Source organism: Triticum aestivum, chromosome 3A (genome assembly GCF_018294505.1).
Source record: "Triticum aestivum cultivar Chinese Spring chromosome 3A, IWGSC CS RefSeq v2.1, whole genome shotgun sequence".
Taxonomy (NCBI): domain Eukaryota; kingdom Viridiplantae; phylum Streptophyta; class Magnoliopsida; order Poales; family Poaceae; genus Triticum; species Triticum aestivum.
This window is the reverse complement of record NC_057800.1, coordinates 9697322-9714238: the sequence shown is the minus strand read 5'-3', so window position 1 is coordinate 9714238 and position 16917 is coordinate 9697322. Positions and strand designations below refer to the sequence as shown.

Below are 16917 nucleotides of genomic sequence, written 5' to 3'. Positions count from 1 at the left end.
CGCCACACCCACCGCGCCTCCATCCTCCTCCGCGACGCCACCTCGCCGGCCCATCACCTCCCGGCCTCCTCCTCCCTCTCTCGGTTGGATATGGACCGGGGCAAACCCCCCCCCCCCGACCCCGTCGCCCGTCGCCGCGACGACCTCGCCGCCCCGCGCCCGGAGAACGCCGCCTCACCGGAGCCCCTCCCCCGCCGGCCTGCTTCCCCGCCGCACGTCGTCCCCGGCATCCACCCCGAGCCCCGCTGCCCTGACCCTACTTCCCCCCCCCCCGTGAGCTCCCCCTTCGCCCCCTCTCTCCCTAGGTCGCCACGGTCACCGCCCTCCCCGCCCGCGGTTGACGCGCTCCGGCGCCACCCGTTGCGCGCTCACCGCGCACCGCCCACCCACGCCGTCCGCTCCCCCTCGCACCGCGCATCCCCTGTCCTCCCGGCCCCTCTCGCTGGCCGCGGCTCGGTCGCACCGACCCTGCCGGCGACCACCCGCCCTGAGGCCGTCACCAGCCGCGGGCATGGCCTCGCCGTCCCTGCGGGCGAGCGCCCTCTCGGCCTCGGCTCCGCCCTGGCCCCGCCGTGCCGCTGCTCCGGCCACGGTCGCCGTGCGCCCGCGCCGCAGCCCTGGGGGCTTCGCCCTGCGCCCAAAACCGCCCGATCGGGCGCACCCGATCCGTTAGGCCCCTATGGGCCTATGACAAGTGGGGCCTCAAGCCCCCAAAACAAAAAAAGGGAGATAGAAAAAAATATTATTAATAATAAAAATATAATTAAATTAAATTAATTAATTAATTAATTAACTTAATTAATTATGTTTAATAGACCTAATTAAATAACTAACCTAACTAATCTGTTAATTAATCTAATTAACATGGTTAATTAGTTAACACACAATGACAGTGGGACCCACATGTCAGTTTGACTAGGTCAACTGACTAGTTGACTGCTGACATAACCCTGACATAATGCTGATGTCATAATTCCATTTTCGGGTTAAATTAAATAATTAATTAAATTCTAGAAATTAATAAAATATTTAGAAAATCATATCTTTTAATCCGTAACTCGGATTAAAATATTTTCAACATGAAAGTTGCTCAGAACGACGAGACGAATCCGGATACGCAGTCCGTTCGTCCGCCACACACCCCTAACCTATCGAACTCGCAACTTTCCCCCTCCGGCTCCTCTGCCCGAAAACACGAAACATCGGGAATACTTTCCCGGATGTTTTCCCCCCTTCACCGGTATCACCTACTACCGCGTTAGGGCACACCGAACACCGCGTATTGCCTTGTTATATTTTGTGATGCTTTGTTTGCTCTGTATTCATTATTTCTTCCCCCTCTTCTCTCCGGTAGACTACGAGACCGACGCTGCTGCTGACCAGTTCGACTACGGAGTTGACGACCCCTCTCTCTTGCCAGAGCAACCAGGCAAGCCCCCCCTTTGATCACCAGATATCGCCTACTCTTCTCTATACTGCTTGCATTAGAGTAGTGTAGCATGTTACTGCTTTCCGTTAATCCTATTCTGATGCATAGCCTGTCATTGCTGCTACAGTCATTGATACCTTACCCGCAATCCTAAATGCTTAGTATAGGATGCTAGTGTTCCATCAGTGACCCTACACTCTTGTCCGTCTGCCATGCTATACTACTGGGCTGTGATCACTTCGGGAGGTGATCACGGGCATATACTATATATCTTACACTATTACATTACCTGTGATACTGTTCGGAGTTGGGGGCTGAAAGGACAGGTGGCTCCATCCCGGTAGAGGTGGGCCTGGGTTCCCGACGGTCCCCGACGGTTACTTTGTGGCGGAGCGACAGGGCAGGTTGAGACCACCTAGGAGACAGGTGGGCCTGGCCTGTTCGGCGTTCGCGGATACTTAACACGCTTAACGAGATCTTGGTATTTGATCTGAGTCGGCTACGAGCCTATACGCACTAACCATCTACGCGGGAGTAGTTATGGGTATCCCGACGTCGTGGTATCAGCCGAAGCACTTCAGACGTCAGCGACGGAGCGGCGCGCGCCGGATTGGAACTGGAAGCTGCCTTATTAGGGGCTAGGTCTGCTTTCGGCCGCCCACGCAACGTGCAGGTGTGCTATGGGCGATGGGCCCAGACCCCTGTGCGCTTAGGTTTAGACCGGCGTGCTGGCCTCTCTGTTTTGCCTAGGTGGGGCTGCGACGTGTTGATCTTCCGAGGCCGGGCATGACCCAGGAAAGTGTGTCCGGCCAAATGGGATCAAGCGTGTTGGGTAAGTTGGTGCACCCCTGCAGGGAAGTTAATCTATTCGAATAGCCGTGATCTTCGGTAACAGGACGACTTGGAGTTGTACCTTGACCTTATGACAACTAGAACCGGATACTTAATAAAACACACCCTTCCAAGTTCCACAGACAACCCGGTGATCGCTTTTCTACAGGGCGACGAGGAGAGGATCGCCGGGTAGGATTATGCTATGCGATGCTTCTTGGAGTTGTTACTTGGAGTTGCTACTTGGAGATGCTACTTGGAGGACTTCAATCTACTCTCTTCTATATGCTGCGAGACGGAGGCTGCCAGAAGCATAGTCTTCGACAGGATTAGCTATCCCCCTCTTATTCTGGCATTCTGCAGTTCAGTCCACCGATATGGCCCTTTACACATATACCCATGCATATGTAGTGTAGTTCCTTGCTTGCGAGTACTTTGGATGAGTACTCACGGTTGCTTTCTCCCCCCTTTTTCCCCTTTCCTTTCTTTCTGGTTGTCGCAACCAGATGCTGGAGTCCAGGAGCCAGACGCCACCATCGACGACGACCCCTACTACACTGGAGGTGCCTACTACTACGTGCTGCCCGCTGATGACGACCTGGAGTAGTTTAGGAGGATCCCAGGCAGGAGGCATGCGCCTCTTTCGATCTGTATCCCAGTTTGTGCTAGCCTTCTTAAGGCAGACTTGTTTAACTTATGTCTGTACTCAGATATTGTTGCTTCCGCTGACTCGGCTATGATCGAGCACTTGTATTCGAGCCCTCGAGGCCCCTGGCTTGTATTATGATGCTTGTATGACTTATTTATGTTTTAGAGTTGTGTTGTGATATCTTCCCGTGAGTCCCTGATCTTGATCGTACACATTTGCGTGCATGATTAGTGTACAATTAAATCGGGGGCGTCACAATGTGGATAATGAACTGCAAGGCAGTAGGCACAAAGTATTCTCGGAAAAATAGAGAGAATTTCCGAGGTATCTTGTAATAACAAGATTAACTGGGAATGAAGTTATGGACGACAAGTGTATGTAGCTTTCCATATGGACTTATCGGTGGTATGGAATTGCAACGGCGAAGGACACAAAGGTCTCGGGGAAACATCGGAGAGTATTGTCAGAATCTTCTGTTGCAGCAGGCGATCATCTGGCCTGAAGGGGCTCTCCGGGAGGAAGTATTTTCGAGAACCTAAAGTTAGATTTTAGCAAAATCACTTAACCCGAATAGAAGAGAGTTCAGAGTCCCAGAGTAAAGGTCGAGGAATAAAAAGATCCTACTACCACCCGATGGCGACGTGTACCCGTAAGACACACAGCCATGTTAGTAAAAGTTTTGCAATGTCTAGACTCGACTTCGGCCAAAGAGTTGGAAAGGGGGATTCCTACAGGCAGTCGGCTCTGATACCAACTTGTGACGCCCCCGATTCAATCGTACACTAATCATACACGCAAACGTGTACGATCAAGATCAGGGACTCACGGGAAGATATCACAACACAACTCTACAAATAAAATAAGTCATACAAGCATCATATTACAAGCCAGGGGCCTCGAGGGCTCGAATACAAGAGCTCGATCATAGACGAGTCAGCAGAAGCAACAATATCTGAGTACAGACATAAGTTAAACAAGTTGCCATAAGATGGCTAGCACAAACTGGGATACAGATCGAAAGAGGCGCAAGCCTCCTGCCTGGGATCCTCCTAACTACTCCTGGTCGTCATCAGCGGGCAGCACGTAGTAGTAGGCACCTCCGGTGTAGTAGGAGTCGTCGTCGACGGTGGCGTCTGGCTCCTGGGCTCCAACATCTGGTTGCGACAACCAGGTAGAAGGGATAGGGGGAAAAGAGGGAGAAAGCAACCATGAGTACTCATCCAAAGTACTCGCAAGCAAGGAGCTACACTACATATGTATGCATTGGTATCAACTGGAATAAGGCTATTATGTGTGGACTGAACTGCAGAAAGCCGGAATAAGAGGGGGATAGCTAGTCCTTTCGAAGACTACGCTTCTGGCAGCCTCCGTCTTGCAGCATGTAGAAGAGAGTAGAATGAAGTCCTCCAAGTAGCATCGCATAGCATAAACCTAACCGATGATCCTCCCCTCGTCGCCCTGTGAGAGAGCGATCACCGGTTGTATCTGGCACTTGGAAGGGTGAGTTTTATTAAGTATCCGGTTCTAATTGTCATAAGGTCAAGGTACAACTCCAAGTCGTCCTGTTACCGTAGATCATGGCTATTCGAATAGATTAACTTCCCTACAGGGGTGCACCACATAACCCAACATGCTCGATCCCATTTGGCCGGACACACTTTTCTGGGTCATGCCCGGCCTCGGAAGATCAACACGTCGCAGCCCTACCTAGGCACAACAGAGAGGTCAGCACGCCGGTCTAAATCCTATGGCGCAGGGGTCTGGGCCCATCGCCCTTTGCACACCTGCATGTTGCGAACGCGGCCGGAAGCAGACCTAGCCTAGTAGGCGTTCCAGTACAATCCGGCGCGCGCCACTGAGTCGCTGACGTCACGAAGGCTTCGGCTGATACCACGATGTCGAGTGCCCATAACTGTCCCCGCGTAGATGGTTAGTGCATATAAGCCAGTGGCCAGACTCAGATCAAATACCAAGATCTCGTTAAACGTGTTAAGTATCCGCGAACGCCGACCAGGGCCAGGCCCACCTCTCTCCTAGGTGGTCTCAACCTGCCCTGTCGCTTCGCCACAAAGATCCACACAGAGGGCCATCGGGAAAGTATGTCCTTCCAGCCCCCAATTCGTGAATCAACTGCGGGTACTCCTTGAGCCAACCCGACTTTGGTCATCACATGTATCATGTATAAAGTATATAGTATATATCCGTGATCACCTCCCGAGTGATCACGGCCCGATAGTATAGCATGGCAGACGGACAAGAATGTAGGGCCACTGATGATAATCTAGCATCCTATACTAAGCATTAGGGTTACAGGTAAGGGTAACAACAGTAGTAGCAAGGACAGGCTATGCATCAGGATAGGATGAACGGAAAGCAGTAACATGCTACACTACTCTAATGCAAGCAGTATAGAGAAGAGTAGGCGATATCTGGTGATCAAAGGGGGGGGCTTTCCTGGTTGCTCTGGCAAGAGAGAGTGGTCGTCAACACCGTAGTCGATCAGGGCAGCAGCGACGTCAGTCTCGTAGTCTACCGGAGAGAAGAGGGGGGAGAAACAGTAAATACATAGCAAGCAAGTGCATAATAGGACAACAGGCAGAGCTAGACGTGTTCTAATGCGGTATGAGGTGATACCGGTGAAGGGGGAAAACATCCGAGAAAGTATCCCCGGTGTTGCGCGTTTTCGGGCAAAGGAGCCGGAGGAGGAAAGTTGCGTGTTTGCTATGCTAGGGGTGTGTGGCGGACGAACGGGCTGCGTACCCGGATTCGTCTCGTCGTTCTGAGCAACTTTCGTGTACAAAGTTTTTCCATCCGAGCTATGGTTTATTTTATATTGATTTTCTACAGTTTAAATCATTTTTAGAATTTATTTAATTAATTTAATTCAACATTATCCAAATCAGTGTTTGCTGACGTCATCATGACGTCAGCACGACATCCGCATGACATCAGCAGTCAACAGAGGTGTTGACTGGGTCGCTGACGTGTGGGTCCCAGCTGTCATTGACTTTTAGTTAATTAGGACTTAGCTAATCTAATTACTGTTTAATTAACTAACTAGTTAATTAGATTAATTTAAACATGATTAATTAACATAATTAATTAATAAATTAATTAGTTATTTTAATTATTATTTTATTTATTTATTTATTTTCTCTTCTTTTTTTATATAAAACGTTTTAGGGGGTGGGGCCCGACTGTCATAGGCCCCTGGGGCCATAGCGGGCGCTGGGTGCACGGGTGCCGGGCAGCGGGCGCACGGGCGCCAACCCGAATGAGCGCCCGCCCAGGCCAACAGGGGGGAACGGCGAGGCGTCGCCGGCCATCGCAACGGGCGGCCGCGGCCGCCGGGGAAGGAAAGGGGGCCATGGTGCGGCCACGGTGCGGCCAGGCAGGGCGCGGGCACGCGCGTGGAGGCGCGGGCACGCGCGTGGAGGCGCGGGCACGCGCGTGGAGGCGCGGCCGGAGCGGTGCAGCGCGTGCGGGGGAGGAGGCCGCGGCGAGCAGCTGCGGAGGGCGCGGCGGGGGCCGGTCCGGCAGGGAGAGGCTGGCGGCTGTGGGTGCTGGGCGGGATGCGCCCGGAGCACGCGCGGGAGCGGCGAGTAGCTGCAGGGAAGTGGCAGCGGCAGGCTGCGGTGGCGAGAACGCACGGGGCCGATGGCCAGGTCCGGTGATGGGAGAGAGGGGGAGGGGAAGAGGGCTCACAAGGCCCTGTAGATGTGCAACGGTAAGCTCGGGGAGGGGCCGGAGATCCATTTCCGGCGACGAGGCGGGGCAGCGCCGGCGAGGTGGTGATGAGGAGGCACGGCGCTTGGCGATCCGGCGACGGGTGCGGCGAAGACGACGTCGAGCAGCGCCAGGCGGCGAGGCGTGGTCGTCGGGGCGCAACGGGAGGCGTTCGGCGAGCGGCGAGGTGGCCCTGGCGAGTCGGAGCGGCAGGAACCAGTGGGGCGGCGACGAGGCAAGTCCCGATCCAGATTGGATCGAGGGGGAGCATAGTGGGGGCGAGTGGGGGGGTTACGGGTTAGGGTTTGACCAGGGTGGGGGATATGGGGAGTGGGGAGGGCGACCTGGGCCGGTTTGGCTAGAAGCTGGGCCAACTGGCCTAGTGGTGGGGTTCCTCTTTCTTCTTCTTTTGTTTGTTTGTTTTGTTTTGTTTTACTTTTTCTTATTTTTCTTTTCTGTTTTCTTTTAGCTCCTAATTATTTTAGTTTCTTTAAAATACCAAGTTAGCACCTAAATTAGTATCATCAAAATAGGCCACTGCCAAACCTAGTTTGGACCCAAAATAAATTAGTTTAATATATTTTTATTTTTCAAAAGCAATTAAATTATTATTTTAGTCACTGTTTTTAAATAGTTTAGGGCATTTAAACACTTTGTAAAAGGTTGGTTCCACCACCAAAACTAGTTAGGGATTATTTGCCACATGATGAACATTTTAGTTTTGATATTTGAAAACTTTTATTGTTTGCTTGATTTTGACTTTGAATTTGAATCGGTTTCGAACTAACGCGGGATTAGCGACAATAATCGAAGTGACATGGCATCATTAGCAGAGGTTACTATAGCTTAATTATCCGGGCGTCACACACTATTACACCAATATTGTTGCAGGCTATATGGAGGGTCAGCGCGGTGGCAGATAGGGAAAGCAAGATAGTCATGGCCACGACGGGCACATACGCGGCAATGATAGTAGCAACCTCAAGTGCCAAGTTTGTTCCAAATTCGGCCATGGCACGCTATGGTGCCGCAACCGCTTCAATCATGTGTTCTAGCCCGCCGATCAATGTGAGCATTCCGACACAGGCACCAACACCGATGCATACACTATGGACATGAACTGCGACCATGGCCACCTTGCTCACCGTGCCTGCCACCTCGATGGCCATCGATGTTGCGCCACCCATTCTCTCTCTCTCGTCATAAAGAGTGGGAAACATTGGATCTTCCCTCTGATACCAACTCAAATACAATGTTTTGCTATGAGATACCCCGTAGGGATTTGCCTTGTATTTATACATGGATGACACTTGATTGTTAAGGTTACAATTGATTATAGGATCACAACGAATCAATCTCTATAGACCACGTATTATATTGGGATCATGATCGATATAGATCATAACAATATCTGTTTGGTTAAACTCCACCGATTTGGTTAGGATCATGCTCATTAACAATATTTGTGTACATGATTTTTTAGTAACACTAGCCTTTAAAGAGTTTTTTATCGGAAAACTACCAATCTATTCATCATCAATCATGGCAGTACAACGAACGCCAGAAATAATAATATTAAATTCAGATCCTAGACCACCTAGCGACGACTACAAGCACTTGAGTGAGCTGAAGCCGCGCCGCTGATGACCTGCAAGTGCACATAGCTATTGCAATTCCTGATAAGTAGAGTATGTCGATCCCACAGGGAGCGATTGCATAGGTAACTACCAATCTTGTCGCTACTTCATCACTAACACGGCTACGTTCTCACCCAAAGTGTTATATGAAAATAGTCTATTCATCAGTTACTAGGAGAATCGATAATAAGGGTGATTTTGACTAAACAACTACGCGGAAGTGAAAACATAAATAAAACAGCGGATAAAATGAAGGGGTTGTGCTTGAGTAAACCGGCAATCTAAGTGATTCAATCAATCAATCAATCAATCAATCTAGATGTGACTAAATTATTGTACATCTAAATGATGCAATCAAGCATAAAAATAAAAAGAAAAAGAAAAATGAAATTACCCACAGAAATTTTCGTGTAGGATCAATAGCATACGCTTAGATGTGCAATATTTATGGCATATAGGAAACGTGCCCGTGCGTTGCAACGAGAGAAAACAACCCCCACTCGCCCTTGCCCATTGAATATGCCTAAAGGCCTCACCCTTATGCCCTAACATAATAAACATGACTAATATCTCACCTTCAGGTCCACATTCTTCATTTCAATATGACATCAAACCCATGTTCCCGCTTGTCCTCTTTGTTGTCCTCGTCGCAAGTGGTCACGGTACCAGTTGTCAGTAACCAATGGTGGCCAAGTCCAATAGCTGCATCATTGGGCCTCCTTCATGTCCTGCGAGATATAGACCGTTGAACACAGATTTTTACATTCATCTAATATAATAGGGAAAAGCACTAGACCTAATATATGTCCGTGTTATCATATAAATTGAGTAGTTTGTGTTAGATTGACCGTTAATCCTTAGTTGGACTCCTCATACATTATGATCGGTGTCACTGAGCTGAGCTAGGCTAGTCGTACGTGAAAACGTGATGGAGAAAAAGGTTCGTACCAGATCCCTAGTTTAATAAATTGAACTAAAACAATACATCTGTGGGCATTTTATTTTCTTAATCCTCATAATAATGTTATTAAAAATTACATTTTTATGATTAAATTCCTTTTACCGGTATTTTATCGGCACTTCCAATACATATTCCTCCTTTAGTACGTAGTCTCATGAATCCTTCCAGCCCCCCACCATGAAACCTTCCATGTTACGTCTAGTTTTTTTAAGAACATGTCAGGTCTAATTCTTCCCTTCCTTTTTTATTTCTATGCCATGTCTCATGTTTTGAATTCCAGCCCATCACCGTTTGGTCCACCATGTATCTTTCCATGTCACGTGTATGTTTGAATTCCAGCCCATCACCTATTAATAATCCACCATGTATCTTCCTTCCATCTCAGGTCTAATTCTCCTCCTCCTAGCCCTAAAAAAAAGTTCTCCTCTTCCTTTTTATTTCTCTCTCTCCTAGTTCTTCATTCCCTTGGCAGGTCTCATGTCATTTGACATGTAGTTGTCTCAAATAAATTTCCCTCATTTATTTTTTTGTCACGTCATTCCTTACCCTTGGCTTATTGCTTCCCAAGTCAGCTCCTTGATACCTTAAAACTCAAAATGGTATATCAACTGGAGGGATTATCTGGAAGCAACCAAGTTGACGCTATTTAATAGACAGAACAACCTTCACCTAAACACAAACATTGATCTAGCTCAATCGGTTACGATGAATTTACCTGCACGGGGAGGGAGGTCGCTAGTTTGATTCCAAACGAGAACTAATATTTTTGCCTTGCCTGCCTTGGCCCGGCTTCGCTAGGCCACAACACAGATTGAGGCCCAGCGAGTCACATGAGACATTCATAAAAACAAACACATTGAGGAATAAAAAAGAACTAAGCGTTTTTCTTTCACAGGGAAGAAAAGGCATTTTTTTTTCTTTCACTTGTGTGGCCCTTGTGCGAGACGGACGAAAAATCCTATGCGATGGACAAACCGAATCAGAGAACCACACATTTCTTTATTAGTAGGTACAAATTAAAAAGTGCTAGATACAGTACCTCCCAATTTTCAAAAACTGTTCATATTTTGAAAAAAATGTTTGCTTTTTAAAATTTAAATTTCAAACAAATAGTTATGTTTTTAGAAAATGTTCTCAAATTCGGAAAAATGTTCGCTATAGTACCTCCTAGTTTTCAAAAAATCTTTGTGTTTTAAAAATGGTTCAGGTTTCAAAAAAAATTAAAAATAGAATATTGTTCTTTGTGAAACATATACTCGAGTTTCAATTTTTTGTTTAGAAATTTACTAAATTATTTGCGTTCTGAAATATATCTACTTAAAAAATGTTTTTCCTTTTGCTCTTAGGGTCTGGCGCTGCTGGTCGCTAATTTAGGATGTCGCGCTGCAACATAAACATGATGTAAGGTTCAGTCTAGTGGCTAGCACTCTGATACGTTGAGCGTGAGCACCTGGGTTCGCGTCTTCGTGGCCCTTAATTTTTTTCTTTGCCTTTTTTCACTCGGGCTAGCTGTTGGTACAGCATCCGCTAGTGGGCCGGCCCATCGCGGCTCGTGTGTGTGCGTGCGTGAATTTTTTGGCAGAAACAGATCGGGACGAACGAAAAACGACTGGTCGAACGTACGAAAACGAATCTCGGTCCCATCGAAAACGAATGCCGTGGAAGAACTGAGAGCCACTCTTGAACATTGATCATTGCAGCCACACCTGTTGGGTTCCCCCCATTGGTGGCTGTAGTACCACTGGAGCTCCCTTCACCTCGGCGTGTAGCTTCCATTTCCAAACCATCGCAGAATGTGATAACTAGTTTCTTCTCGCCCATAAGCTACACAAAAAACTCCCGGCTTGATCCGTCGTCTATGCAGTTCAGGACCAATCACAAGTCCATTCTTAATAAGTCGCCAGCAGGTGTGAATCTTGGCTTTGCTTGGCGCGTTAGTGCCCCAAAGCGCCAGCCATCCTTTGTGCTGCGCCACTGTATTTGAAGATCCCGGCCGTCCGGACTTCAAACCCTTCATGCTCGTACGCAGATGATAGGCAGACCTCACAAAGAAATTTGTAAAGTTCTTTGTAAAGTTCCATGCATAGTCAGAGCGCCCCGGACCTCCTATGGAAATTTGTTTTATGTCCGGTACATCATCCGGTGTGAACATTGTTTCAAGTTTCTGTACATCCCACTGTGATCCCCCGGCCGCTAGTAAATCACTTTACACATTATTGTTGCCCAAGTGGTTTGAGGCTGCCACTCCATGGAATCAAGTTCCCGTGGTGCACATTAATTAAGGTACCATCAGCAATTCTCCGCACCGCACCTTCTCGGAGTAGGTCTCCGCTACATAGTAAGATACTACGGAAAGTAAAGGATCAACCACTAGGCATGTCGCGTTCAAGATCGACCCATCCTTGAAATAACGAGCTTTCAGAACCATTTCACAAAGAGAGGATGCAAACTGAATGATTCGCCAAGCTTATTTAGCCAACAATGCTTGGTTAAATGCCTCTGGGTCTCGAAATCCGAACCCTCCATTCATCTTTGCCATACACATCTTCTCCCACGAAAGCTAGTGCACCTTTCGTTCACCGTTCGCTGCACCCCGCTAGGATTTAGAAGAAATAGTAGCCTATGTTGCAGTGGATAGGCTGCATGTCAAAAGAAATAAGGTAACGGGGGCCCATATTTATTAGAAATTAGTAGATTATTCCCCTAAAAAGAGTATATACAAGATTATTAAATATTTAGGCTATGCACGAAATGAACAGTATATTCGGCCACAAGTAGGGCCAATCGAGATAGCCAATTAGCCAGCACACAAGGACCTAGCTAGCCTACAGATATTTTCTTTATTCATTTATTTTGTGCGACACATCCCACTGGATGGCGCGATGGTGCGAACGTGCGACACATATTTTAGCCGGCTTGCTTCACCCCTGCCACCTCCGGCCACCACAGCTGCCCTCCCTCTGGCAATTGAAGTAGGCGGCGGCGACCGGAGCGCCGAGGTTGTAGCACTCGGCCATGTCCCTCGTGATGAAGTTGGAGCGCCACCCTGGTGCATAGATGGCCTCCCGCGCAGCCTGCCGGAACACCACGAATGCCAAACGGTGGATCCCCGCCGTCGGCTGCGGCTTCTCGTATGCCACCACCTCAGTGCCTACATGCATGCACCCAACAAATGCTCCTCAATGTGGTCCTTTTTTCCTTTATGAAAGAAGAAGACAGTTTTGTATTTTTGCGGGGGAAAGAAAGAAGACTTTTCTTTTCGAGGGAATAGAAAGAAGACAGTTGGAGAGGGTACCTAGTTGACATGACACATGTAGTATTCGTATCGGTAAATTGATTTCTTACCATGGCCCACATCACCTCCTTCTGGTATGTCTGTGACGAACCTATGCACGCAGGAAATAAACTGAATCAATTATAGCTTACTTAACAAGTGTGTGTGTGTGTGTGTGTGTGTGTGTGTGTGTGTGTATAGGTAAAATAGATGGGGCACCTTGATCGTTTTGAAAACTGTGATATATTTAATTCATTTCCCAACTATTCTTCATGCAAGACTTTCCATGCTTATGTTTTATTTTTGGTTCTAACAATTGGACATGCAAGACTTGCCATAGAATAAAACTATTAATGTTGACTTTTTTTGAATTATTGCAGGTATATAATGTGCGTATTTTTGTTCCTAATTATCTAATACGTGTATCTAATACCTACCGATGAAATTATATGCATACGCATGTATGTATGTATTCAATAATTTATTTTTTTCAACTATTACATTTTTTGTTTCTAATTATCTAAAATGGGTATCATATACTTACTAACGAATGTATGTACGTACGTGGATATGTATATACACAATAATTTATTTGTAGATTAATTGCATTTTATTTTTATTTCCTAACTATCCAATACGGTTATATAATACCTACTGACAAAAATATTGTAATACCCGGTTGACGTATATAACCGGCTATATGAAAAAGGGTATAAAAATATTGTATATACCCGGTCGACGTATATATCCGACTATGTGAATAAGTGTAGGAAAATATTATACATCTAATAATATACTTTAAGTGGCACACTTGTATACCTGGCTGTACGAAAAAAACATAAAAAATATTATACATAATCAGTCGACGTATATACCTAAAATAAATATGGCTACATGATGTACGTCTATCTAATATATACCCAACATATTTCGAGTACAAAAACATACTTAAGATATTTTGGGTTATATATGTATATACCTAATGATTTATTCAAGGTATTAGATACTCGGTGAAAAATAAAAGCGAGTAAATAAAAAAATATGATATCCATTATACGCAAAAGAATACCCGGCTACGTGACGTACGAGACATGCATGGGCTTAATTTGGTGGGTATTAAGTGTCTATATTAAGCAATAATTGGCAAAAATTCTTTCCTAATACAAAACTAATTAATTTGTCAATTAATGCTAATACTAATTACACGTGCACACATCTTAGTGTCATCCAACGGTTTTTAGGCAAAGTGCCCGAGCACCTAGGTGTCCCATACTGGCGTCCTATTATGAGCTAGCGCGTAGAATCGCTTAGCCTACGCTCCGGCCTAATTTGGTGGGCGGGTCGCACCACAGAAGTAGGCCTCTCCACCGCTCCTAAATAGTTGAGGGTAAAGGTGTTTGAAGGAATTAGTAACGGAATTTAATTTGGTTATCATCGATGCTCGTATGTCAACATGCCGCTTCTGAGGTCGCTAACCATTGGTAGTAATGGGTATAGAATAGATGGTAATGCCCATATACACAGCCACTAGTGTATAGTAATTGCATTACTATTTCGGATCCTTGGTTTTATGGCTGCAGTGCCTAGTAATTACATTACTATATGGTATAACTTAATTTTTCTTTAGCAACTAAGACGCAAATGAAAGTCTAGTAAAAATTATAGTCGAATTACCCTTGGGCCTAATTGCCTTCACAGAAATCACAAGGTTATTTTCCATTTACAACAGACCATGTTTTGGTTTACTATATTTGCACAAAATTGCTCTCGGTAATTGAGATCGTACTATTAATATGTTTACTAGTTACACTTATCTGTTATTAGGTTCCATTAATTCATTACTAGATGCAAGTTGGGTTACTAGGTGCTGTTACTTCATTACTAGATGCATGTTGGATTACTAGGTTCCATCACTTCATTACTAGATGCAAGTTGCACGTAGTGAGATTTATGCAGCGAGGATCAGTATCTGGTCGTAATTTTATTAAGTCGTTAGATGGAGTTTCCACGAAGGCCAGGATCTGGTTGTAATTTTATGAAGTTGTTACGATGGAGTTTCCACGAAGGGCGGTACATCAGGTTGTTTCGGGCTAATTAGCACGTGATGGCCGGTTGGGGTCGATTGGCCGGAGCGTACGCTAAGTTATAATATGCTCTGGCTTATTAAACTTCGGGTATCTCTCTTTCTCACTCTCGCTCAGACGAAGATGAACCAAGGAGCACACAGTTTTCCGGCGCATACACGCCTCCACCGCACGCACGGCGCCTCGGCCGCATGAACGGCCTCACTTTTCTTTAGACTGGGCACATACCTTGGCTCGGCTCATACCGTCACAAATACACACGGGAGACTGGACACTACTGAAGACTACAACTCTCCTAGCTTCTCTCCGGACACACACGCACTAACCATTAAAGACTACATCTCATCTTCAGGCTTCCTCTACACAGCACCACCGCGGCCACTTCAAGTACCAACTACCACGACCCCACACCAGCCAGTACCTCCATGCACTAACTAACTCGGTTAGCATGCAGAATCGCTCACGCCCAGCCTTGTAGCCAGCCCACTTACTAACCAGCCATGCATGCAGATGCAATCCCGGCCGCTACTCGATCACGCACGAACATGACTCTGCCAGGTTGCCGCACGACGCCGTCATCAAGATTAGTGCTGACAATTAATTCGTCCGCAAAGTGCACGAATAACCGAAGTAGAAAAAGTAAAGCTAGCTTAATTTAGCACGTACCAATGGAGGTACTCCCGTTCGGAAGGGTCGCTTGGTCCAGGTACATCAGGGTCTACCATCACCTGGCAACAAATTAACATGGGACACATTACTTATGAACAAATAACATTGTGTAACTCGTTGGTTAAGAGAAACCATATGACCGGAACGTGGACGCGTATGCACTCACGAGCGTGTAGAGTGATCCCGCCCTTCCTGTGATGCGCACCGTGGGCTGGTTCGCCACCTGCGACGGCCTCAGCTCCGACCCGACCGTGATCTCGCGGTTGCCGTACGACACCTTCAGCCGCGCTGAGGCGTCGAAGTAGTCGACGACGTCGCCAACGATCCTCCCGATGATTAGCGGATCCCTCGACCTCAACATGCTCCCACTACGTATGCTTCTTAGATTGGTGCTATATATGGTATGAGCTATATATGTGCACCGACCCGACTGCTATTTATATGCTTCCCAGCAGTGAAATTCCCACGCAATCATCTTGAGTGTGACTATATGGTTCAAAAGATGGTGTGACGTTTTCCAGTAATATAATTATAAGACCCAATGGACGACACTAACATGTGATGGCATGTGACATCTCATGGAATATGTTGCCGTAGGTTGCCTGATTTCTGATCGGATGGCCAATGTGTTGCCGCCGGCCAGAGAATTTGAACTTAATGAAGATGCATCAGTGTACGCTTCATCGCCCCTTTTGTGGAATCAAACTTTCTGTAAAGGTCCATCCCAATAAGTTCAGCCTAAAGTAGTTGTGGTACACTAGTAGTACTAGTGGGCAGAATCTGAACCCTTCACGTGCTGGAGATTGCAACAGATTTCCTCTCCATGTGTACCCCCACGTGATCCATCCAATCAGGCGATGACAGCACATATGTGGACCATGCAAAAAATATGAAACTTTTATTTGTATGTTGGATATGTTGTCTGGTCTCGAGACTTCCACAAGACCAAACTCTTCTCCCTCGGAAAGGGCAAAGAAGTAGAGAATCAGTATAAACAACGGTCTGGTTGTGAGTCTGGCTCTTTCCAATTTAGATACCTTAGTATCTCAATTCATTTCCGTAAACTTCTTAATGACGAATGGAAAGGTATTGAGGACCGCTTTGAGCAAAACTTGACTCATTCTATTGGTAAGCTTATGTCTTAGTATAAGGCACCGCTTAACCTATTCATCGTTGTTTACGCAAGTTTACAGATGTTTATGTTATCTTTCTTTCAAATATCTGAAGGGTTAGAAAAAAGATTAATTACTACAAATGCATGTTTTTCTCGCAGTCTAATGAACATAAGCATAAATACCACCAAATGAGATGGCGCGCGATATGTCACCCTAAAGTCCAAGGACATCTAGGGCTCGAAGACCTCGAGATTAAGTGTATGTCGAACAAATGGCAATATAAGATACTTACCGAGGACGGAGTTTGGCAAAAATTACTTAGGAATATGTACCTCCATTCTAAAACGTCTATGAGGTTCAGGCAAAACCAATGGATTCGCCTTTCAGGGAAGGCCTCGTGTGTGTCCAAAATGACTTTTTCGCAGAGGGACACTTGTAGTAGGCAATGGCCTAACTACTAGGTTCTGAAAAGATGCATGGCTAGGGCACACACCACGAGTAATGCGACGCCATGTCTCTATCCTATTTTGTAGCAGAATTAT

At 46.5% G+C, this 16917-nt stretch overlaps 1 protein-coding gene across 1 annotated transcript; it reads right to left on the bottom strand.

Annotated features, from left to right (window-relative positions):
* Nucleotides 1-6109: 6109 nt before the first annotated feature.
* Nucleotides 6110-15624, bottom strand: LOC123056583 (protein FLOWERING LOCUS T-like). The gene is made up of 5 exons (XM_044479934.1): nucleotides 15427-15624; nucleotides 15258-15319; nucleotides 12579-12619; nucleotides 12159-12384; nucleotides 6110-6515 (listed from the first exon to the last, which is right to left on the bottom strand). The coding sequence occupies exons 1-5, from the start codon at nucleotides 15619-15621 to the stop codon at nucleotides 6110-6112; spliced, it is 930 nt and encodes a 309-aa protein (XP_044335869.1). The 5' UTR covers nucleotides 15622-15624.
* Between the last annotated feature and the right edge of the window lie 1293 nt (nucleotides 15625-16917).